The sequence below is a fragment of the Corythoichthys intestinalis genome, chromosome 22, assembly GCF_030265065.1.
Source record: "Corythoichthys intestinalis isolate RoL2023-P3 chromosome 22, ASM3026506v1, whole genome shotgun sequence".
Lineage (NCBI taxonomy): Eukaryota > Metazoa > Chordata > Actinopteri > Syngnathiformes > Syngnathidae > Corythoichthys > Corythoichthys intestinalis.
In genome coordinates this window covers 20,842,938-20,869,332 of record NC_080416.1, presented here as the reverse complement: position 1 = coordinate 20,869,332, position 26,395 = coordinate 20,842,938, and the positions used below count along the sequence as shown (strand labels likewise).

At 37.9% G+C, this 26,395-nt stretch overlaps 1 protein-coding gene across 1 annotated transcript in view; it reads right to left on the bottom strand.

Moving 5' to 3' along the window:
- The window catches only part of csmd2 (CUB and Sushi multiple domains 2), a 295,070-nt gene that overhangs the window by 253,925 nt on the left and 14,750 nt on the right, over positions 1–26,395 (bottom strand). Inside the window, exon 2 of the mRNA XM_057828476.1 lies at positions 2,089–2,305. Within this exon, the coding sequence (XP_057684459.1) occupies positions 2,089–2,305 (217 nt within the window). The remainder of the gene's footprint in view (positions 1–2,088; positions 2,306–26,395) is intronic.

Here is a 26,395-nt window from a genome sequence, read left to right as displayed (position 1 = left end):
ATGGAGTGGTCATTAACACATGTATGGTATCCCATGGATGCATCTTGGGGTAGTATAGAGTAGCAACTTATTGTATACTGTATACGTTAGAGTTCTTGCTTTACGTATGATGTGGCTTGGCGATGACACACCATAGACTTCATAATTGTATTTGGCCAGCCACTGCACAACGCCTTCAAGCAGGGGGCCCATCCCACAATCTGCTTCAGTTATTCACGGTCGGTCGCAACGACACATGCAACGACGGATTTAGGATGAAAGTACGAAAGCTGTACCGTATACAAATAGGAAGGATTGTCTCAGGAGTGATTTGTTCGAGGATTCAAGGTAATTATTATATTTTTCGTACCATGCATGTATTTTGAAACGTTGCGAATAAAAAAAAAAAAAAAAAAAAAATCAATAGGAGAAATTAGCCGCTAGGGCATTAGCATCATAGTTCGCAATATTTACGTAAAATAAATGCTAACTGCGCGGTTCTTTTAACAAAGAATCAAGACTGTTTTACGTCCATATCTATAAAGAATTCAGGGATTTAAGCATTTATTCACAAGAAGTTCAACGTAAAAAGCCCTTTGTTGTGGTAAGGCCCTACAGTGACTCAAAGACTAGCAGCACATTCGACATATGTAAAATATACTGTATAATACTGCCATTTTATTTATTTATTTATTTTTGCTTTTAACTAAGAATCAAGACTGTTTGACATCCCTATCTATAAAGAAATCGGGGATTTAAGCATTTATTTACAAGAATTTAAATACTGCACTTTTTTTTTTTGCTTTTAACTAAGAATCGAGACTGTTTTACATCCATATCTTAAAGAATTTGGGGATATAAGCCTTTATTTACAAGAATTTAAATGTTTAAAGCTCTTTGTTGTGGTAAGGCAACGCCCCAGTGACTTAAAGAGTAGCAGCACATTCGACTTACTTAAAATATACTGAATAATAATGCACCTTTTTTTTCTGCTTTTAACCAAGAATCGAGACTGTTTTACATCCATATCTATAAAGAATTTGGGGATTTAAGCATTTATTCAAGAGAATTTTGATGTAAAAAGGTCTCTGTTGTGTAAAGCGGCGTCACAGTGACTTAAAGACAAGCACCACATTCAACATATTTACGTAAAATAAATGATACTGTCCGTTTTTTTTTTTTTTTTTTTTTGCTTTTAACTAAGAATCGAGAGTGTTATACATCTTTATCTATAAAGAATTTGGGGATTTAAGCATTTATTCACAGGAATTTAAATGTGAAAAGATCTTTGTTGTGGTAAGGCGGAGCCATAGTGACTTAAAAAGGAGCAGCACATTTGAAATATTTACTTTACTTTGTTTTGTTTTGAACCAAGAATCGAGACTTTTATGTCCATATATATAAAGAATTGAGGGATTTACGCATTTATTCACAAGAATTTTCAACGTAAAAAGCTCTTTTTGTTTCCACTCGGTCAGCTTTGACGCAGATAGGTCCCCAATTAATCGCCACCGCGTCCTGTCAATACCATTATGAAGTCGATGGACACACATAAAACCATACATTTGGTGAAATGTGGAGTCACTACTTTACAAAATTGAGTAGAGGTGCATAAAATTGTAAAATAGCTTCAATTTGTGAGAAGAGGAAATTGACCAATTAGAGGTAATGCATGTACATGATGTACTGCCAGGTCTGCAGGCATAAATACCCCAAATAGCATCGGTATGTCAGTGAATAATAGGCCCGTGGGCGCATCTTGCGACTAATACGAATAAAATCCAGGTAATGGAGGGAACTGCTTGTTAGGTTTTTAACTTGTGGGTGTAATGATGTTTTGAACGTAGCATAGTTTGCCACCAAGCTGGATCTTCTTGTGCTTTCATAAATTTTGGTCTTTCTACATCATCTATGCAATTTGCAGTTAGTAGCCTTCAGATTTTGGAAGAAGAGATGTGAACAGGTAAGTATAACTATCTGATCTGACATACATTGGTTGTCAATCAGGCAATTTAATCATGCAATCATAACCTACACTAAAATTCCCTTTTAAATTGACATAGAAATGCCCTTGGAGGCAGTAAATGGTTATAAATCAACTGTAGTTACCTTGTCCGTAGGTTCCCAGGACTGGATGGTCCATCATAAATGGACAAGATGTCAAAGTCTTCTTCCAAGGCAAAGCCTTGAAACACCAGCTGTATCCGATTGTGCTCAGCTGCCACAATCACCCATGTGCAGTTGGCATAGTTGGGATAACCGTAAGGGTAGCCGGGGCTCTCTATCGTCCCGTTTGAACTGTGTAGTGTGTAGCTACAGTTTTGAGCTGGAAAGAGAAAAAAGGACAGATTTTAGAAGTGTGTTTGCTTAATGGAGAGGTGCACATTAACGTCTGTACTTTAAAATGTATCTTTTATTCCAATCAGCGTGAAGAAAGATGCCTTGACTATATTCACACTCTCAGTACCACTTCCATTACCACAAAGCACCACACAATCCCTTTCAACATTAGACAACGATTTTCACAAAAATACATAATGACAAATAACTAAATTGATTTGTCACAGAGTACAAAAGTGGAATATTGCAATTTTTTTTTTTTTTAGCAGCTCACATTCACTAAACTCTTGTTTGTGTCTGAATGAAATGATGTGAACATGTTTTTGCAATAATGGCAATAGCCATTTTTATTAAATTATTAAATCTTATTTTATCCTTTCAAACATTCTATTCTGCTAAATCTGAGTGAAAGAACATAATTAACAACCGTGTTTAAAAAAAAAAAAAAGTGTTAACAACTTTAAAGTTAACAAAAAAGTGTCAAAATTATATTTATTAGTACAGTCCTCACTGCTGGACTAAACAGAGTCATGTGAGAAATGTGCCATTAATAAAAATGAAAGCGCTCTCTTTGTTTGCTGATGTCACATACTTAAATCATTTTGCAGACTGCATGAAATGTAATTAGAAGAGAATAATTGGGGGGCATCTGTCATCTGCAGAGCAGACATTATTCAAACGGAACAAACAAGCCACTGCCAAATATGGATTTGATTTTTGGTTTGTTTATTTCGAAGAGCCACTTTAATCTGCTCCAGCGTCCATTATAAACTAATGCGCAAAATAATTGAAAGTATTTGACAGCCTATTATAATGTGTACAATATACTATATATATATATATATATATATATATATATACACAGTGCCTTGCAAAAGTATTCGGCCCCCTTGAACCTTGCAATCTTTCGCCACATTTCAGGCTTCAAACATAAAGATATAAAATTTTAATTTTTTGTCAAGAATCAACAACAAGTGGGACACAATCGTGAAGTGGAACAAAATTTATTGGATAATTTAAACTTTTTTAACAAATAAAAAAATGAAAAGTGGGGCGTGCAATATTATTCGGCCCCCTTGCGTTAATACTTTGTAGCGCCACCTTTTGCTCCAATTACAGCTGCAAGTCGCTTGGGGTATGTTTCTATCAGTTTTGCACATCAAGAGACTGACATTCTTGCCCATTCCTCCTTGCAAAACAGCTCGAGCTCAGTGAGGTTGGATGGAGAGTGTTTGTGAACAGCAGTCTTCAGCTCTTTCCACAGATTCTCGATTGGATTCAGGTCTGGACTTTGACTTGGCCATTCTAACACCTGGATACGTTTATTTTTGAACCATTCCATTGTAGATTTGGCTTTATGTTTTGGATCATTGTCCTGTTGGAAGATAAATCTCCATCCCAGTCTCAGGTCTTGTGCAGATACCAACAGGTTTTCTTCCAGAATGTTCCTGTATTTGGCTGCATCCATCTTCCCGTCAATTTTAACCATCTTCCCTGTCCCTGCTGAAGAAAAGCAGGCCCAAACCATGATGCTGCCACCACCATGTTTGACAGTGGGGATGGTGTGTTCAGGGTGATGAGCTGTGTTGCTTTTACGCCAAACATATCGTTTTGCATTGTGGCCAAAAAGTTCAATTTTGGTTTCATCTGACCAGAGCACCTTCTTCCACATGTTTGGTGTGTCTCCCAGGTGGCTTGTGGCAAGCTTTAAACAAGACTTTTTATGGATATCTTTGAGAAATGGCTTTCTTCTTGCCACTCTTCCATAAAGGCCAGATTTGTGCAGTGTCCGACTGATTGTTGTCCTATGGACAGACTCTCCCACCTCAGCTGTAGACTCTGCAGTTCATCCAGAGTGATCATGGGCCTCTTGGCTGCATCTCTGATCAGTTTTCTCCTTGTTTGAGAAGAAAGTTTGGAAGGACGGCCGGGTCTTGGTAGATTTGCAGTGGTCTGATGCTCCTTCCATTTCAATATGATGGCTTGCACAGTGCTCCTTGAGATGTTTAAAGCTTGGGAAATCTTTTTGTATCCAAATCCGGCTTTATACTTCTCCACAACAGTATCTCGGACCTGCCTGGTGTGTTCCTTGGTTTTCATAATGCTCTCTGCACTTTAAACAGAACCCTGAGACTATCACAGAGCAGGTGCATTTATACGGAGACTTGATTACACACAGGTGGATTCTATTTATCATCATCGGTCATTTAGGACAACATTGGATCATTCAGAGATCCTCACTGAGCTTCTGGAGTGAGTTTGATGCACTGAAAGTAAAGGGGCCGAATAATATTGCATGCCCCACTTTTCAGTTTTTTATTTGTTAAAAAAGTTTAAATTATCCAATAAATATTGTTCCACTTCACGATTGTGTCCCACTTGTTGTTGATTCTTGACAAAAAAAATTAAATTTCATATCTTTATGTTTGAAGCCTGAAATGTGGCGAAAGGTTGCAAGATTCAAGGGGGCCGAATACTTTTGCAAGGCACTGTATATAACTCATCGGCCACTTTATTAGGTACGCCTGTCCAACTGCTCGTTAACACTTAATTTCTAATCAGCCAATCACACGGCGGCAACTCAGTGCATTTAGGCATGTAGACATCGTTCAAGACAATCTACTGCAGTTCAAACCGAGCATCAGTATGGGGAAGAAAGATGATTTGATTGACTTTGAACGTGCATGGTTGTTGGTGCCAGAAGGGCTGTTCTGAGTAGTTCAGAAACTTCTGATCTCCTGGGATTTTCACGCACAACCATCTCTAGGGTTTACAGAGAATGGTCCGAAAAAGAAAAAATATCCAGTGAGCGGCAGTTCTGTGGGCGGAAATCCTTTGTTGATGCCAGAGGTCAGAGGAGAATGGCCAGACTGGTTTGAGCTGATAGAAAGGCAACAGTGACTCAAATAACCACTGTTTACAACCAAGGTAGGCAGAAGAGCATCTCTGAATGCACAGTACGTCGAACTTTGAGGCAGATGGGCTACAGCAGCAGAAGACCACGCCGGGTGCCACTCCTTTCAGCTAAGAACAGGAAACTGAGGCTACAATTTGCACAAGCTTATCGAAATTGGACAATAGAAGATTGGAAAAACGTTGCCTGGTCTGATGAGTTTCAATTTCTGCTGCGACATTCGGATGGTAGGGTTAGAATTTGGCGTCAACAACATGAAACTATGGATCCATCCTGCCTTGTATCAACGGTTCAGGCTGGTGGTGGTGGTGTAATGGTGTGGGGAATATTTTCTTGGCACTCTTTGGGCCCCTTGGTACCAAGTGAGTATCGTTGGAAAGCCACAGCCTACCTGAGTATTGTTGCTGACCATGTCCATCCCTTTATGACCATAATGTACCCAACTTCTGATGGCTACTTTCAGCAGGATAATGCGCCATGTCATAAAGCTGGAATCATCTCAGACTGGTTTCTTGAACATGACAATGAGTTCACTGGACTCAAATGGCCTCCACAGTCACCAGATCTCAATCCAATAGAGCATCTTTGGGATGTGGTGGAACGGGAGATTCGCATCATGGATGTGCAGCCGATAAATCTGCACCAACTGTGTGATGCCATCATGTCAATATGAACCAAACTCTCTGAGGAATGCTTCCATCACCTTGTTGAATCTATGTCACGAAGAATTGAGGCAGTTCTGAAGGCAAAAGGGGGTCCAACCCGTTACTAGCATGGTGTACCTAATAAAGTGGCCGGTGAGTGTATATGGCGGAAAACACAGACAACACTGAAAAAGCAGTTTTTTGCTCTTGCACCCCTCTGTAAAAGAAATTTCTGTATTTTAAGCCAAAACAACCGTTGGGTTTGATAGAACAATATGTCTATATGCTGCAGTAGCAGATTCATGGCGCATTAAGCCCCCGAACTATTTTTAATTTGTCCGTTTTACCCTGAAGATCCCCGTTTACAGATGTCGCGCAACCGCTTTAGTTTCAACCCAGCCATAAAACCAAAGTAATTAATTATATTTATATTCAAAATGTCTGTCATTTTTAGCTTACAATCATTAATTGATGTCTTATATTTTGTTTAAAAAACTATTCGCTCGCATATTTTAAACTTTTAAACAAATGACGTCACAATGAAAACAATGGCGTCTGTAAAAAAGTCACGGATATCTACCCCATAACTATCGCTTAATTGTATTTTTTTGTTACCGTCACAATTTCACCGATATGTTAGATGATAAATAATTGATCCAAACAAAGAAAAATTGAAAAAAAAGTTTAAAAGGGTGAATATATGAAAAAGAATATCTCGACCACTCCTTGATGTCTGTGATTTCTGCATCCCGACCCTTGTTATATTGCCATGTTTCACCCATAAAATCCCCCAAAAATCCAGCTGTGGCCATTCACAGCTGTGTCTTGACACTCGATGATACATGCTACATGGTGTTTTTGGATCAAAACAAGGTAAGTACGCAATAATATCTCGTTAAAGTCATTGTGTCTGTAATTATGCTCTCGCGTGGTCTCACCTCCAGATAGGGTTTTGCTGTTTATTTATTTATTTTTTTAAATGCCCTCCTATTCAAATTTTTTCTTCCCCGAGAAAATTGAGATTTTAAGCTTTCCAATAATGTATCACACATGCATATTGGACAATTTTGAAATTTGGCCAAATTGGGGGTCTCAGAGCGGAACTTCAAGTCACCTGAGTGTTTTCCGCCATATATAAATTATATATACACCGTATTGGCCCAAATATAAGACGGCCCTGATTATAAGATGACCCCCTCTTTTTCAAGACTCAAGTTTGAAAAAAAGACTTTTTGAACACCAAATTAATTTTTATACGGAAAATAAGTACAGTACATCCGAAACAAATGATTATAAAAATATATTTGAGAGAAAAAGCATGTTATTTTGCCTCATTCAAATCTTGATTTCTGAACATTTAAATATGTAAACTAAAGTGCAATCACATTCGTAAATGAATGGCTTCTGGGTTTTTTTTAAATGTAAATAAACCAAACAACAAATTTGCAATAACTGCATTAACCATCAAAGTGAAGTCTAACTGTAACTGTAGTCTTGAAACAAATCTGAATAAGGAAAAACATTGCAATAAAAAATTGCAAACTGGTTAAACTTGAGAGAACATCGCTTCAATGATATCTGGGGCCGTCTAGCGTAGTGAATGGGGAGAGTTGCTGAGATCCGTCATGACAGAACATCGCGTCAATGATATCTAATGCCATCTAGCGTCGTGAATGGGTATAATGTCTAGATCGCGAATACAAGACGACACCCTCTTTTTCACTCTTATTTCAATGCAAAAAACACAGTCTTATATTCGTGCCAGTCTATATATATATATATATTAAGATGTGACCAAAAATGTGGCTCCGAAAATAGCTGAAATTGCATCTTTGGTTTTCGATTAAAAGGCCGAAAGTTTACCACCAAATAATGTGAAGAACCTTAGTTCTCCTGTGATGACGTAAACAAAACACGGCGACACAGCCAACAGCCTCACAGCCAACATGTCAGCGGTTGTGAAGTATTTTGAGGTATCAAAGAAATATATAAATAATTAAATGAAGGAAAATGAAATAGACTTCATCGCTGATACACGCTTGTTCTGAAGTTGCTTTCCATTGATATCCCGCGTTACATCGAGTACAGTGCATGTGAGCCCGTGCATGAGTAGTTTGGAGTTCATTTGTTGACTGTTCACTTGATTAAAGTAGGATTTAAATGAGTACATGTGCATTTGCTGTGGTTTGGTACAATATGTTTATAGTACGATAACTTTTTTTCCATGATTTCCACACACCCCTCTTCCAGTCGCCGTTTAATCAGGCTTCGTCGCCGCTAGAACTCGGCCCACTTGCCTGGCTCTCGATCGATTCCACTTTTTGCACAAGAAAATGCTGAGCCTTATTTTATGGAGTAGGAGAGATTGTATTAGCCTTGTAAAGAGCTTAACTAGTTTCGGTGAAATTGTATTAGTAATATAGATATATATAAATTATTGTGAACTACAGTTCCACACATACATACTTCGAGATCTTATTTAACTTAGCAGTTGGAGGCATGAGACCCATTTTTCGAGAGTCTCAAATTTGCAGTGATTTGCAATTGTCGATGGGGTGAAAAATCTGACAGAACACCTGGAACGTACCCTCCCATGGGGTTTCGGAATCAAAAACTTTCAAATTAAATGCCTCAAGACTCCAGGGCGATAGAACCAATGCCAAGGCAAAGGGCAATAATGCGAAAATTCATAAAATATTTTTCAAAATAATGAAAATTATAATAAAAATTATATACATTTGTATTTTTCAGCCTTTCGGTTTTTTAGCCAAATGTCTCCGGTATTAAGATTACGCTCATCCCATTTTGTCCATTTCCCCCATTTCGGTACATCATACATATACACATACAGTATACAGTGAAGAAAATAAGTATTTAAACACCCTGCTATTTTGCAAGTTCTCCGACTTAGAAGTCATGGAGGAGTCTGAAATTTTCATCGTAGGTGCATGTCCACTGTGAGAGAGATAATCTAAAGAAAAATCCAGAAATCACAATGCATGACTTTTTTAACAATTTATTTTTGTGATACAGCTGCAAATACTGCAAGTATACTGAATGAACACCTGTCTATCAGCTAGAATTCTGATTCTGAAAGACCTGTTAGTCCGCCTACTAAAAGTCCACCTCCACTCCATGTATTATGCTGAATCAGATGCACTTGTTTGAGGTCGATGGCAGCATAAAGACACCTGTCCACCACATACAATCAGTAAGATTCAAACTTGTAACATGGTCAAGAACAAAGAGCTGTCCAAAGACACCAGAGACAAAATTGTTCACCTCCACAAGGCTGGAAAGGGCTACGGAGCTATTGCCAAGCAGCTTAGTGATAAAAACGTCCACTGTTGGAGCAATTATTAGAAAATGGAAGAAGCTAAACATGACGGTCAATCTCAATCGGAGTGGAGCTCCATGTAAAATATCACTATGTGGGGTCTCAATATTCCTAAGAAAGGTGAGGAATCAGCCCAAAACTACGCGACAAGAGTTGGTCAATGACCTGAAAGGAGCTGGGTCCACCGCTTCCAAGGTGACTAGTGGTAATACACTAAACTTCATGGTTTGAAATCATGCATGGCACGGGAGGTTCCCCTGCTTGAACCAGCATGTCAAGGCCCGTCTTAAGTTTGCCTATCGCCATTTGGATGATGCAGAGGAGTCATGGGAGCAAATTTTGTAGTCAAATGAGAGTAAAATTAAACTTTTTGGTCATAACTCCACTAACCGTGTTTGGAGGAAAAAGAATGATGAATACAATCTCAAGAACACCATCCCTACTGTGAAGCATGGGGGTGGTAGCATCATGCTTTGGGGGTGTTTTTCTGGGCATGGGACAGGACGATTGCACTGTATTGAAGAGAGGATGACTGGGGCCCTGTATTGGGAGATTTTGGGGAACAACCTCCTTCCCTCAGTCAGAGGATTTAAGATGGGTTGTGCCTGGGTCTTCCAACATGACAATGAGCTGAAGCACACAGCCAGGAAAACCCAGGAGTGGCTCGGTAAGAAGCATAACAAGGTTCTAGCAGTGCCTAGCCGGTCTCCAGACCTAAACCCAATAGAAAACTTTTGGAGGGAGCTCAAACTCCGTGTTTCTCAGTAACAGCCCAGAAACCTGACTGATAGGTGGGCCAAGATCCTTCCTCAGTGTTTGCAAACCTGGTGAAAAACTACAGCAAACGTTTGATCTCTATCATTTCAAACAAAGGCAACTGGACAAATATTAACATTGATTTTCTCACGTGTTAAATACTTATTTTCAGCTCTATCATACAACCAAATTGTTAAATAATCATGCATTTTAATTTCTGGCTTTTTCTTTTTAGATGATCTCTCTCAATGTGGACATGCAACTACGATGAAAATTTCAGAGCCCTCCATAATTTTTAAATGGGACAACTTGCAACATAACAGGGTGCTCAAATACTTATTTTCTTCACTGTATATACACACTAGTGCACAATACTGTAAATATAGACACATTTATCATCGCTTGGTATTTATGGTAGCTGCACAAAACTGTAATAGTTTGATGTGTGTGTCAGGGTGGGGGGTAGATGAAAGTATTGCAGAAGGGTTGGATTGGGTTCAACAGCTGGAGTAATACAATAGCTGAGCGCCACAGTTTATCTATTGCGTTGTATTCCCAGGGGCTTTCTTGTGAAATGAAAAGCAGGAGCCACTCAGCTATTCTCTTATTAGGCAGTGCACGTGTGCCTGACCTCATCCAAAAGATGCCTAATTCGTGTGAAATGCAATTCCGGTGTATGGAGCTGTTCTGCATGGTGGCATTCTTCTGCCTTTCCGGTTATTTCATTAGAAAGCTGTTTATTACTATGAAATGCAATTAGCAGTAACCAATTTTTGTTTGGTTATTGCTTCAAGGTTGTTCAGAGTTATGCGACAACCATGCAACTCAATAATTTTCTTCATTTTACCGGCTCTCATTTATAACCAGAAAAAAGACCCAAGTAATCAATGACCAGGTGTTTTTTCATTCAAGCTTCGAAATAGGCCCAGCAAGTCAGTTGATACCCTCCCATTAGCATCAGGTCAATACCAATATCCACGTAAAACCTCCACATCCACCTCTACCTTATTTTATACACCCAGTTAGGTCAGTAAGCTCCCTTCATTATGGGCTTCCATCAGAGCAATCAATTGCTCATACAAGCAGCCTGATGGAGGACCTAATAGGGTCAGACTAGGCAGTGAACCTCTTGTAAACAGTCAATAAGATATTTAGGTATGAATGACAAAAGATAACCTGTGATCTGAAGGCAAAATCATTTATATCTGTTAGAATAAGTAGTACATCTTATGTTTTCACTAAAAATGCCATTGAAACAAACTAGTATGGAACTGAAGTCCAGAGAGTAGCATTATTGGGGTACAGTAATCCCTCGCTACAGTGAGTTTTAAACTTCACACCCTCAATCCATCATGTTCTTTTTGTTTTTTCCAATTAAAAAAATACATACAGATGAGCTGTTCTGATCCGATCACATAGTCTTACTCTCCCTCCTGCTCCTTTTCTTGGTCAGGCACTGCACTGGAGTTGCTTTTTAAAGTTAACGATGATTAACAGACAATACAGTTTGATCTTTCCAGAGATGCCAGAAAGCCGAAACATCAAAGTGCCGCATATGTCAATCATCGTTTAACTTGTTAAACAATTGCAATGGCAACTCATTGTGTGTAAGTAAGCAGTTTGAGCGGATTTAAGTGAACTCACTCAATGAATCATTTAATAAAGAAAAACATTTTTGAATTTATTTTTGTTAAAAAATAATTTGGTGGGACAGTAACATGTTTAAAACTTATAATTATGACCTTAGAAGTGCTTAAAACATTTATTAAAATACAGTATATAAATATACAAACTTTTTTTTTTTTTTTTAATTAGAAATGTCATATACAGTGTATCACAAAAGTGAGTACACCCCTCGCATTTCTGCAGATATTTAAGTGTACCTTTTCATGGGATAAGACTGACAATATGACACTTTGACACAATGAAAAGTAGTCTGTGTTTATTTATTTATTTTCATTTATTTTCCCCTCATAATAACTCAAAATATAGCCATTAATATCGAAATCCCTGGCAACAAAAGTGAGTACACTCCTTAGAAACTAGGTACATCCCTAAATGTCCAAATTGAGTACTGCTTGTCATTTTCCCTCCAAAATGTCATGTGACTCGTTACAGGAGTGCTGTCAGCATTGCTCCAGAGACCGAAGAGGTGGGGGGTCAGCCTGTTAGTTCTCAGACCATATGTTGCACTATACATAAAATATGATGTGCATGGCTGTCACCCCAGGAGGAAGCCTCTTCTGAAGACGGCAGAAATGCGAGGGTTGTACTCACTTTTGTGATACACTGTATGTATCTCTTTCCAATGCTAAATCTGAATAAATAAATTGAACACACAAAAAAAAAAAAAAAAAAAAAAAAAATCTTTTTTGGAGGGGGGGGCTACTTCATTGTATATTTGCTATTAAAAGTCGACATGTGTTCTTGTAGGCTTGAGGGAAAAAAATAAATAAGCACAGTGAAGGTATTTCAAAGCATGAGCAGAAGTGTCACGGTGCCAATTTTACAATCGATACTGACACACAGTATTGGCTTTAAGAGTAAGTGATTTTGATTGCTTTCTCACCTAAAAGGCAAGAACTTCATATTCTGCTGAAAAGAAAACTTTCTGAATAATTACACACTGTGAATAAAAAAGAAAATGACCCCTTACTAAAAATATACTGTACAAATTACTTGGAACATCACAACGGGTGAAACAGAGGTGCATAAGTCAAGCGCAACTGGCTTTGAGTCCAGCTAGGGCTTGAAGCTTGGCTATGATATTTTCTGTGTAGCTTTTACTTGTTCTCTCTGTGCTTGCTCATGTGCAGGGGAACTGATTCAAGCACTTGGCTAAAGTCAGTTCTCACCCTGAACAAGATTAATATGACTAATTAATAAAACATTTGCAAAGTCAGTTTCCACATTTTGCGTTCTTTCAATAATCAGTCAATTAATAAAAATCCTCTCATGCAAAATATGAAAAATTGGGTATAATTTTAGGTACTAGCATAGACTATTGAAATGACACATTCCCCATACACTGCGTCACGCCTTCCCCAAGGGGGCTGTCACACACTCTGCTTCATTTATTAGCTGTCGGTCATATGTAGCGATCTAACGCTGGATTTAGGTTGAAAAATTACGAAAGATGTACTGCATACACACAGGAAGGAGAATTTGGTCGAAGATTCAAGCTAATTATTATATTTTTCATACCATGCATGCATTTTGAAACGTTGTGAAAAAAAATCAATGGGAGAAATTAGCCGCTACAGCATTTGCATTATACTTTGCAATATTTACGTAAAATAACTGCTAACTGCCCGTTTTTTTGCTTTTAACCAAGAATCGGGACTGTTATGCGTCCATATCTATCAAGAATTCAGGGATTTAAGCAATTATTCACAAACATTTTCATTGCAAAAAGCTCTTTGTTGTGCTAAGGGGGCCGCCACAGTGACTTAAAGACTTGCAGGACATTCGAGATATTTACATAAAGTAAATGCTAACTGACCATTTTTTTTTTTTTTTTTCTGCTTTTCACCAAGAATCGAGACTGTTTTACATTCATATCTATAAAGAATTCAGCAATTTAAGCATTTATTCACAAGAATTTACCAGAAAAAGCTCTTTGTTTACATATGGCAGCCATTAATTTGCTTACCGACTAGCATCATAGTTCGCCGGATTTAGGTTGAAAAAGTATGAATGCTGTACTGCATACAAACTGGAAGTAGGATTTCAGGGTAATTATTATATTTTTCCTACCATGCATGCATTTTCAAATGTAGTGAAAAAATCAATGGGAGAAATTAGCCGCTACTGCATTGGTATTATACTTATTTTACGTAAAATAACAGCTAACTGCCCAGTTTTTTTCTTTTAACCAAGAATCAAGACTGTTATACGTCCATATCTATCAAGAATTCAGGGATTTAAGCATTTCTTCACAAGAATTTAACGGAAAAAGCTTTGTTTACATATGGCAGCCACTAATTTACTTACCGACTAGCATCATAGTTTGCAATATTTACGTAAAATAAATGCTAACTGCACGTTTTTTTTTTTTTTTTTTTTTTCTTTCTTTTAACTGTCAGACCGAGACGACGAGGTGGACTCAGCTGCGGAGTTACAGGCAAAAAACTTTTATTTAGAAGACAGAGGTTCTTCCGCTGGCATGCGGGGATGAGGAAAAGTACCAACATAAAGTGCTCCAAACGGAGTAATAAGTCAGGATAACCACAATCAAAAGTACAAACGAAAGGCAATCCAGAAGGAGAAAAAGCATAAACATAAAACGCTCCAAATGGAGGAAAAAGCCAAGATAACTATAATCAAAAGTTCAAACAAAAGACACTCCAAATGGAGGATAACATCTAGACAACTGTGATGAGATAAGGCTGACGTGACCAACATGAGTAGTAAGACACTTCTGCACAAGACAAGGAAAACTAAGGCAATATATACACAGGAGGTAATGGGGAACAGGTAGAAACAACAGGTGATTAGATGACCAGAGGAAAGGCAAGTACGCAGACACGAGGAGGGTGAAGCCTTCAAAATAAAACATGACATGATATGAACCAAGAATCGAGACTGTTTTACATCCATATCTATCAAGAATACAGGGATTTAAGCATTTATTCACCAGAATTTTCAACGGAAAATGCTCTGTCTGTTTTCCCACTCGGTCAGATTTGACAGAGATAGACCCCCTATGAATCAGCCCCGCGCCCCGTCAATACATTATGAAGTCTATGGTACAAGTAGACTTGAATTATTCTCACTACTAATCAGCTTGAGGGGAACGATGTTCATTGTCATTACGGACTGTTTTCTGGTTTAGTGTATAAATAACATACAGTTGTGTTAAATGTAAACTGAGGCATTGCAATGCAACTCTAGCTTGCTTTAAAAGCCTAGAAGCTTTGATTAACAGAACCAGCACTCAGGGCATGAATGAATAATTGAAACTTCACCTGAGGTGCATTATGAAATTAGCTGCTGGTGGCTGATGACCTACACTGAAGCCTCTCGGTGTAGATTTAAAGGGAAGCGCCTGGCCAGCAGTCAGGCCTCATAATATGCCAATAAGTGAAATCTGACTGTGTTGCAAAGAAGAATGTCACAGTTTTCCAAGTTGAAAAAAAATGCAGTTTCAGCGTAAAGTGCTAAGGGGACAATGTGTTTGTGCCGGTGTGGTAACATTACAGAGTGAATTTGGAATTTTAACAGACAGCGATGTTCATCATTCACAGTGTTGGTCTCTTCGCTGCAGGCTACTATGCGGCTGGCACTCAACATCTCTAGTCTGCACGTTGCCAAATGGGTGCACAGGGAGAGATGTGACCTTGCCCAAGAGGCACTCCAGGCCTTTATTTGTATGTTTATTATAGGTGCGAGGAGAGCTATAGTGTTTGCTTTGCAATGCGCTGCGACACTTTGATGAATTTACAACCAGTGCACTGCACTACGTCAGGACACAGTGAAGGAGGAAGGTAGAGGAGCAGAACGGAGGTGTGAAGGCAGGCAAAATGTGTTGAAAATCATAGAATTCAGAGGACATGAAGTGGAATGTTGTGTGAAGAGATACGTCTGAAGGCAATAAAGAGTAGCAGATGAGAAGAAATGAAAGTCAATGGCGGAGGCTTTGCGTCTGAAGGTCAGCACGGTGAAGAACAATGTTAAGCAAGAGCACACTGTAAATGAGTCTGAAAGGAGTAAACATAAACAAGGGAATTTTTTTAGCTTTCCTGCCTTTCTATCCGAAGGTCACATGTTAGATACTTGCAACAGTTTGAGATTTAATGCTAAAGGTATTTTTGAATGTGTTGAAAGGTGTGATATGATAGAACTGTACTTGGATTTCTAAGTTATAATACATGAACAAACCCACTGGAACAAGTCACATCTGCATGAGCTTTTTCTGATATCGCTTTAAAAATTTGTTCCAACTTATAAGGGTGCCTTTGCTAATAAATTTATCTTTTTGCTTGTTTATGCTTGTGACTAAAATCCTGCTAATAATTTTTCCTCATTGAAATAAATTGAAATGCATTTTTAAATTGTTTTTTTTAATGGTATGCCAAAGGGGGTAAAAATTGGGTGACTCAGCCTAGGCCTGCACAATATATTGTTTAAACATCGGCATCGCAATGTGCACATGCGTAATGGTCACACTGCAGGACGTGCAATTGTTTTTCTTAACATGTAAACTTTTGTTTTACCTCAGAAAAGCAGCAAGTATTCAGATCCTGGATCCCGTTTATAGTCATCAAGCGTGGATTAAATGGCTTTATATAAATTAGGGATGTCTCCGATCCGATCATGTGATCGGAACGCTGACTGATCGCATCATTTTTCAGAGGATCGGAATTGGGTGAAAAAGATCGGGTTTTAGATTTTTAAAATATATTTATGGTTTTCTGCTTCATGCTCGTACAGCCTCTCACTCTCCATCCTGCTAAGCAGTGTGACCAAACTGTTTTTCATGGTCACCAGTGCAGCTAGCGTTTGGGACTTAAAGTTACAATGACTGACTGGTTTGTAGCTTTCATCTGGCTAGGGAAGCATCGGTAGCTCTACGATCAAAGGCACAAATGTGCTAATCATTGTTAAACTTGCAGCCCAGTCTGAAGTCTGATATTTTAGTGGACTCTTTCAATGAAGCATTTAATAAGGACAAGCATTTTTCTCATAAGCAGATTTTAAAGGGGTGGCTAGCCCCCCCGGTGGCCGAAAAGGGGCATTGCATGTAATTGACGTTCCTATATACGTATATAAAAGTTGTAAAGCAATAAAAGTGCAACAGAAATGAACGAAATGAACAAAAAAATATTTTTTTAAAATGGGTCAAAATTATTTGTCAAGCACCTTAGACGGCCATTTGCTTTGCATAAAATTCCCCCCCCCAAAAAAAACAAAAAAAAAAAAAACAAAAAAAAAACTATTTTATTTTAAACATTTTTTGTGATTGAGGCAACTTTTTGGGGGGATTGAATGATTTAAGACACAAATTTCCTAATCATAATATGGCCCAAACACAAAAACGAATTGCTTCAATCAAAGACAACTTTTTCAATGAAAAATGAAGTGTTCAAATGCAAATTGTTCAATGTCAAATATTTTTTTCGCATTCAAAACCTTTTTCCATGAATAAAATTTGTCTTTTGATTGAAGTGATTTTCTTTTTGAAAATCTATATTTTTTTTAAGCAACTTATTTTTTGATTGAATAATAAAGACACAAATGTCTTAGCCAAAATATGGCCCAAATAAATCAATCAAAGAAAAATAGCTTTCACATGCATTTTTTTTTTTTTTCTTTTTTAGTTTTTTGAGTTTCAAATGTATTTTTGCATTCAAACACTTTTTAATTTTTTTTTTTTTTTTTATTGAAGCTACCTTTTTTGGTTGAAAATATATATTTTGATTGAAGCAACTTTTCCAGGGGATACAATTTTTGACTGGGGTAACTACATTGGAAAGACACCGGCGGGCGTACCATATTCAATGGATGACGATCTTGGCGAAAAGTATTGCCTAAGCAGCCTGATTTAGAATTCCCCTCAAGAATGATGGGAAAAAAAAACGCTCATTGTCAACTTATTATGATAAATATTCTTGTAAGTTAATTTTATTGCTTACACTGCATTTCGGGGTCATCAACATGTTGTGCCCCCCCTGCTTCAAAAGTCAAACTCCGCTTATGATTTTTCAACATTATTGTTGTTTTAAAACAATTCACATAATGAAGGCGGCACGGTGGGACAGTGGTTAGCACGTCCACCTCACAGTTCGTGGATTGTTGGCACAAACCCTGCCCCGGCCTTCCTGTGTGGAGTTTGCATGTTCTTCCCATGGCTATGTGGGTTTTCCCCAGGTTCCTGGCACATAAAAAAAAAAAAAATGTGCATCGTATGATGATTGAATACTCCAAATTGTCTATAGGTGTGAGTGTGTGCATGAATGGTTGTGTGTCTATATGTGCTCTGCAACTGGCTGGCAACCTGTTCAGGGTCTACCCCGCCTTCTGCCTGGAGTTTACTTTGATATGCTCCAGCACCACCACGATCCTCGTGAGGATATGCGGTTCAGAAGATGAAGGAATAAAAATTATATGAATTTTATGGAGAGTGATTAAAAGTATGTCGTAAAAGTCATGCAATGAGAAATCTGCCTAAATTTTGTGCTGGTGCACCTTAAGAAAAAAAGTACTGTATTTTTCGGACTATACGTCGCACCTGAGTATAAGTCGCACCAGCCAAAAAATGCGCAATGAAAAGGAAAAAAAAACATAAGTCGCACCGTAGTATAAATCACATTTTTGGGGTGAAATTTATTTGATAGAATCCAGCACCAAGAACAGACATGTCATCTTGAAAGGCAATTTAAAATACAACAGAGAACAACAGGCTGAATAGGTGTACCGTATGCTAACATTACATGACGCTAAAAAAATCCAGCCTGACCCGACGGGCCCGCGGGTATTAAAGCCTGACGCAGCGCGAGCCTGACCAATTAACTTGATTTGCTTGCCCGAGCCCGAAAAAACCCGAAATTTTATGTTTTACTTGTGAGGACTCAGGAGTCGGGGGAAATGCGGGGATGCGATGCGTGGTTGCGTTTTGTGTGATTACGTTTGTGACGATGCCGGTACATATATGCATAGTGATAACAAATTAAAGCCTGTCTTTTGTAACAAATTTTCCCAGTTAGACAAGACTGTAAGATGGATATTCAATAAACATTGATATCTTTTATATTTGTGTGTCTGTTCTAACAGGCGGATAGTGGATTTGACATTTACTTTAATCTCCTCGAGTTGACAGATAAGGTTTTCTCAATGTTTAAATAGTTGACACATTTTTATAATCATTATAAATGCATTTACACAACGAAATAACGCTGGAAAAGTTTGTTATATTTTTCGTATGAGATCAAAACGCCACATTTGTTTACATTCAGTGAAGCCGACACAGGTTTCTGTATCTGCAATAATCAAATTCAATCCTTTCCATATCCCACTCCTACCGCAGTTGTTTGCTTTTCAGTTCCCCTGTCTTTAGTTTGTTTTTCACTCTTATAGCTGCTCCATATCGAAAAGGAAATACCAGGATGCTCGCGGAGGGGAAGATTGAAAAGAGAGCGGGGCCACTGTGTTCACGTGTGCAGACATGCACAGCGCCTTCTCTGTTTTATCCAAATTATTTATTTAACATCCATACATCGTTTTAGTATAAATAAATACATTTACATTTATTTTTTAAAAAAGTTAGCGAGAGAGAAGTCGGCCCGACCCGACCGTTACTAATCACACATACAGTGGGGAGAACAAGTATTTCATACACTCACAATGGGAAAACCCATTGGCAGTGTATCAAATACTTGTTCTCCCCACTGTAAATCACTCAAGAGTATAAGACGCACCCTCTGCCAAACTATGAAAAAAAAACGACTTATAGTCCGAAAAACACAGTAAATGCAAAAAATGTGGAGCCTTGGCAATATATCGCTATTATTATTATTTTTTTTTTTTCCCATTGTTCAGGCCTATCCCAAACACAGCTACTCAAGTTACAGTGGGGCAAGTAAGTATTTGGTCAACCCTTAGTTGTGCAAGTTGTCCCACTTGAAAATATGAGAGGCCTGTAATTGTCAACAAGGGAAAACCTCAACCATGAGAGACAGAATGTGGAAAAAAAAAAAAAAAAAACTGAAAATCACATTGTTTGATTTTTGAAGAGTTTATTTGCAAATCATGGTGGAAAATAGGTCAATACCAAAAGTTCATCTCAATACTTTTTTTACTCTTTGTTGATAATTGAAAATACTGGAGGGCAAACATTTTTTTGTAACTCTTCACAAGCTTTTCACACACTGTTGCTGGTATTTTGGCCCATTCATGCATGCAGATCTCCTCTAGAGCAGTGATGTGGCTAGGCCATTCCAGGACCTTGAAATGCTTCTTACAAAGCCAGTCTTTTGTTGCCCTGGCTGTGTGTTTGGGATCATTGTCATGCTGAAAGACCCAGCCATGTCTCATCTTCAATGCCCTTGCTGATGGAAGGATTTTCACTCAAAAACTCTCGATACATGGCCCCATTCATTCTTTCCCTTACACAGATCAGTCGTCCTGGTTCCTTTGCAGAAAAACAGCCCCAAAGCATGATGTTTCCACCCCCATGCTTCACAGGGGGTATGGTGTTCTTCGGATGCAATTCAGTATTATTTCTCCTCCAAAACACGAGAACCAGTGTTTCTACCAAAAAGTTCTATTTTGGTTTCATCTGACCATAACACATTCTCTCAGTCCTCTTCTGGATCATCCAAATGCTCTCTAGCGAACCGCGGACAGGCCTTGACGTTTGATGGCTACAGCAGGGGGACACGTCTGACAGTGCAGGATTTGAGTCCCTGGCGGCGCATTGTGTTACTGATAGTAGCCTTTGTTACTGTGGTCCCAGCTCTCCTTTGTTACTGTGGTCCCAGCTCTCTGGAGGTCATTCTCTAGGTCCCCCAGTGTGGTTCTGGGATTTTTGCTCACCGTTCTTATCATTTTGACGCCACGGGATAAATCTTGCACGGAGCCCCAGATCGAGGGAGATTATCAGTGGTCTTGTATGTCTTCAATTTTCTAATAATTGCTCCCATAGTTGATTTCTTTACACCAAGTGTTTTACCTATTGCAGATTCAGTCTTCCCAGCCTGGAGCAGGTCTACAATTTTGTCTCTGGTGTCCTTCGACAGCTCTTTTGTCTTGGCCATAGTGGAGTTTGGAGTGTGACTGACTGAGATTGTGGACAGGTGTCTTTTTACCGATAATGAGTTAAAACAAGTGCCATTAATACAGGTAACGAGTGGAGCCTCGTTAGACCTCGTTAGAAGTTAGACCTCTATGACAGCCAGAAATCTTGCTTGTTTATAGGTGACCAAATACTTATTTTCTACTTTAATTTGGAAATACATTCTTTAAAAATCAAACAATGTGATTTTCTGTTTTTTTTTTCCCATATTCTGTCTCTCATAGTTGTGGTTTACCCATGTTGACAATTACAGGCCTCTCTTTTTTTTTTTTTTAAGTAGGAGAACTTGCAGAGTTGGTGGTTGACTAAATACTTATTTGCCCCACTGTATCTGGTGAAAATTCTTCAACTTTTAATATCGCAATATGATCTCGCAATATATCGTAAACCCCCCAAAAATAGCAACGTTTTTTCCAATATCGTTCGTATCAGGAATGGCAGTAATCAGTGTTTACCTAGGTTGATGTCTTAGATGTTTACCCATCCAAGCATGCCTTTATAAGCCATGCTTTGTGCATCGGAGTCCAGTCAAACTAGAATAAAGGATGTCTCTCCAAAAAAAGCATTGAATTGTACAAAATGTCTTCATAAGTGTTCCCTTCACTGGATTCTAATTGGGAATCCCACAAAAACAGCCATTTATCTCCTCACTAAACTTAATAGGCACAATGCATTCAGGCAGGTAACATTCTCCTGGCTAAGACCAGACTTGTCCATTAGACTGCCAAATAAAGATGCATAATTTGTCACTTGACAGAACACCTTTCCGCTGCATGGACTCCAGTGACGGCGTGCATCCAACACTTGGCATTGTGCTTGTGAAGCAATAATGATCCCATTGCACACCTCTTATGCCAGATGAGGATGGAACTGCAGCATTTTCTAACCATTTTGGCTTTTCGATGACAGCTTATTTTGAGTTTATTTGATGGAAGACATTTCACAAGCTGATTTAATGAAAAACAAGTATTTTATTCAGATAGGACACATGAACCCAGAAAACCCTGAAAGATTTGATTCTTTCACGTAATAATTTTAAGCCATATTGAGCGTTTGGACATTCAATTTTTAGACCACAGTTTTGGCGTAATTGAAAACACAATGGGTAAGTATTGTATCAAGCTTTTTGGTATTTACCGTATATAATCAACTACTTAAAACATAATGACACAATGGTTTACATGTCTCACTGCTTGTTGTCCAGCCTGGTAAAAATAAGCCACAGTGGCAGATGTGTTCTCTTAAAGCAGTACTTTTCAAATAGTGATGTTGGTGTATATTACTTTTTTCATTAAAATAAAAAATGACACAATGTAGATGTATACTGATAATAATTTTATAGACAAATTATTCTATTTACAGCAAGGCAATGATTTAGGGGGGCGTGCGAAACATTTACGTCTTCTTGGGGGTGGGGGGGTGGGGTGGGGGGGGTTGCGTAACACAAATTGAGAAACGCTGTCCAAAACAGAGAGGTGGATGTGCAGGGTGGTGCTCCCTTCTAGCAGGGTCTTTTTTAACCAGTAGTACCAGCCAAGTAGCCCATCTCCCAATTTACTCAAGCATTCTACGAACTCGCGAGTCAATAGAGGTATTATTTCTCCTCATTATCCCACTTGAGAAGCACCATGTTTATTCTGTGCTGCAATGAAGAACACCACTCTCAGCAGCCCACGCATAAAGCTTAAAGATGATGAACAGAAAAATACCCCTTTCAAAGTCAAAGGCATGTTATATTTGATGATCCCCCACTTTCACAAAGAATCGTTTCTGTGGGAGTGTTTTTATCAGTTTTACAAATAATAAATCCCATTGGAGGAAAAAGAAACAGGCTTAATGTGTAGTGCAGTTCAAGAAGCCTCATTAATAGTTCCCTTCATTGAAGATGCATGTTGTTGCCATAGCAACGACAAAAAAAAGCAGGAAAACACATGAAGACAAATCCCTTCTTTCAATTATTTATTATTGCTGCAGTCTGCCTTAACACTTAATGTCACACAATCAGTTTTTGCTAGCAAATGCACATTCATGTCTTGAATCCATTCCATTAATGCTCACCTAAGTTAACAGTGGAAGTCGATTAACAGCTCATTATCACTTTCTTCCCCGTTTCCCAATGTTGTGATAATCAAATTTGAATTATCAAGAAAAAGAAGAAAAAAAAAAACAATCATATGAAAAACCTATTTTAATGTTATGTGCGAACTTAAAGTGATCCACGGATAGAAAGACTTGGTGGTGCAACCCCTCTTGATATTTTTGTTTTTATACAATTTGTAAAATTAGTTTAACTACCGTAGTAGATCGCCATTGTTGTTGACGTGGAGGGTGGTGACGTCACATGGTTACGCTGCCGAGTTTCCAGAGTATGGCTTTAGCGACAAACATGTCATCTGTTCAACCAATATGATTTTTGTCAGCCATGACTATAACTAAAATATTTCATCGACAAAAAATTTTTTCATGACGAGATGATAACGAGCTAAAAATGTGTCTTCGGAGACGATAACATAACAAAACGAATGCCAGTTTTCGTCTGATGAGACGATAACAAGACAAAAATGTGCCATAGTTTCTGTCACATGTTCACAATGTGTAACATTTTTATGTGTAGTTAGCCAGCATCGTCGCAGTGTCTGGTTGTGTCACTAAAGTTATGTGCTGCACCCCCCCCAACTCACCAGTGTAATCTCCAGTCTCCCCATTGCTTGTTATGAAACACATACGGTAAAATGTGTTTTCTTAACTTGGCAAGAGAGAAAATGCAATTTTGCTTTAGCTTTTAAAGGTCTGTGCTAAGTGATGATCACACACTAAATGTAATTCATAGAGTTAGCATAGCATTCCCCATTAGCATTAGGCTAATGCTAACCGCGAGCGTCCGATTAAACTGACCCCCCCCCCCCCCCACATAGTTTGTGGTGTCAGATGGGTATAATTAATACCGTTTTTCTGCTGACTGTGCATTTTCACCAAGTTTGTGATATATTTGCTGCTGCTTGTAGAAGCTACAATGTGCTCGTCTGTCAATGTTCATTTGAAATAGTTGGAATTCTTTATTTTTTAATTTTACAGACGAAAACACTGAGTAAACATCGGCTGTAACTACACAAAATTAGTCTGTTTTCGTCAACAAAAATTATACGAAGACAAACACATTTTGAAATGACTAAAATATGTCAGACTAATTATTATAAGTATTATTGTCCAAAAGATTAAGATTAAGAAGAAAATTAAAAGGGCTGCCAAAAACAAGTGTTCAACCCTTTCAATTTGAACCCGAGAGGAACATTAATGAGCATGACAGCACTGTCGATATTTCACGAAACGAGCAGCAAAAGCAAAATAAACAGGAAAGACAGGATGAGACGAAACAAGAGTAGAAAAAACAAAACTGTGTTCTACCAAAATGTGCTACACTGGCTAAATGTCATACAAGAGGGAAATTTGACACCCAAAGTGCGTGTGCTTTCAGCTTAAATTGTTTGGGTGCATACAGACAGACAGAACATACTAAAGATGCCTTAAGAAAATACTTAAACATAGTAGATGCCTTAAGAAAACACTTAAACGTAGTAATATCAAATAAGGGTGGTTTAAATATGCTACGTGACTAACGTGGTGAACAGATCAACAATCTGCTTTAAAGCTACCACAAGAAAAAACAATGTTTAAAAGTATGAGAGGAAAACACATGCAAAAAGTATTTTGGGGCAATGAAAAGATAATAAAAGACTCAATCAAAACATAGAAAATACTCGCTGCTTTTAACCAATGTGCACGTGTTGGACGTCTTGCCGCGTAGAAGGAATTGCAGTAACCCAGTAGTGTTCGTCTAGTGACAATGACGAACTGCATAATCACCCCAAGCGTCCATTGCGCGTATAAAACATGGCGCCCTCCGTAGGTCAAAATATGTACTAACTACTGTAGCTTTTAAAATCAATGGCAATATTTTATGTGTTTCTAATAACATATTTTAGTAAAAGAGAAAAATTGTGGCTTATTAGACCCTATAAGTCTAAGTCCGAGGTTCCCTTTAAAACATTTCAAACAACTATTCTAAGATTTCATTTAGACGTATGTTGGGATAGTTCCCTTTTATGTACCGTATTGGCCCGGATATAAGACGGCCCTGATTATAAGACGACCCCCTCTTTTTCAAGATTCAAGTTTGAAAAAAGACTTTTTGAACACCAAATTCATTTTTACAGAGAAAATAATTACAGTACTTCCGAAACAAATAATTATAACAATATATTTGAGGGAAAAACCATGTTATTTTGCCTCATTCAAATCCTAATATCTAAACTAGGGCTGTCAAAATTATTGCATTAATGAGTGGTAATTATTTTTTTTAATTAATCCCGTTAAAATATTTGACGCAATTAACGCACAAATGCCCCGCTCAAACAGATTAAAATGTCAGCACAGTGAAAGGTGTACTTGTTGTGTTTTTCGGAGTTTTGCCGCCCTCTGCTAGCGCTTGGGTGCAACTGATTTTATAGGCTTCAGCACCCATGAGCATTGTGTAAGTAATTATTGACATCAACAATGGCGGGCTACTAGTTTATTTTTTGATTGAAAATTTGAAAATTTTATTGAAACGAAAACATGAAGAAGGGTTTTAATATAACATTTCGATAACTTATACTAACATTTATCTTTTAAGAACTACAAGTCTTTCTATCCATGGATCGCTTTAACAGAATGTTAATAATGGTAATGCCATCTTGTTGATTTATTGTTATAATAAAGAAATACAGTACTTATGTACCGTATGTTGAATGTATATATCCATCTTGTCTCTTATCTTTCCATTCCAAAATTAATTTACAGAAAATATGGCATATTTTATAGATAGCTTGAATTGTGATTAATTGCGATTAATTACGGTTAATAAATTTTTTTGCTGTAATTAACTCAATTAAAAAATTTGACACCCCTAATATAAACATTTAAATATGTAAACTAAAGTGCAATCACATTCGTAAATGAATGGCTTCTGGTTTTTGAAATGTACAGTAAATAAACCAATTTATTGTGATAAAACAACAAAATTGCAATAACTGCATTAACAATCAAAGTGAGGTCTAACTGTAGTCTTGAAACAAATCTGAAAAAGGGAAAACAATATTGCAATAAAGAATATTGCAATAAAATAATGCAAACTGGTTAAACTTGAGAGTAGCTAAGATCTGTCATGACAGAACATTGCTTCAATAATATCTGGTGCCATCTAGCGTCGTGAATGGGGAGAGTAGCTGAGATCAGTCATGACAGAAAATCACTTCAATGATATCTGGCGTCATCTAGCGTCCTGAATGAGTACAATGTCTAGACCGCGAGCATAAGATGACCCCCTCTTTTTCAGTCTTATTTCAATGCAAAAAACACTTTTATATTCCGGCCAATACGGTATTTGTGGTGTGCCCTATGCGCTGAATGACCTGAAACAAAACATTTATTTCAAGTAGGTAATCCATAGACGATTCGTACTTAGAGAAGCTTAAAACCAGCCTTCGTTCAGCCCAGTCAAATTGTGTGGAACTCCATAGAAGAACTGACCTCACAGTTCAATTGATTTGTTGGTGCAGTAAACATTTTCCTATCAGAGTTTATAGTCTCAGTCA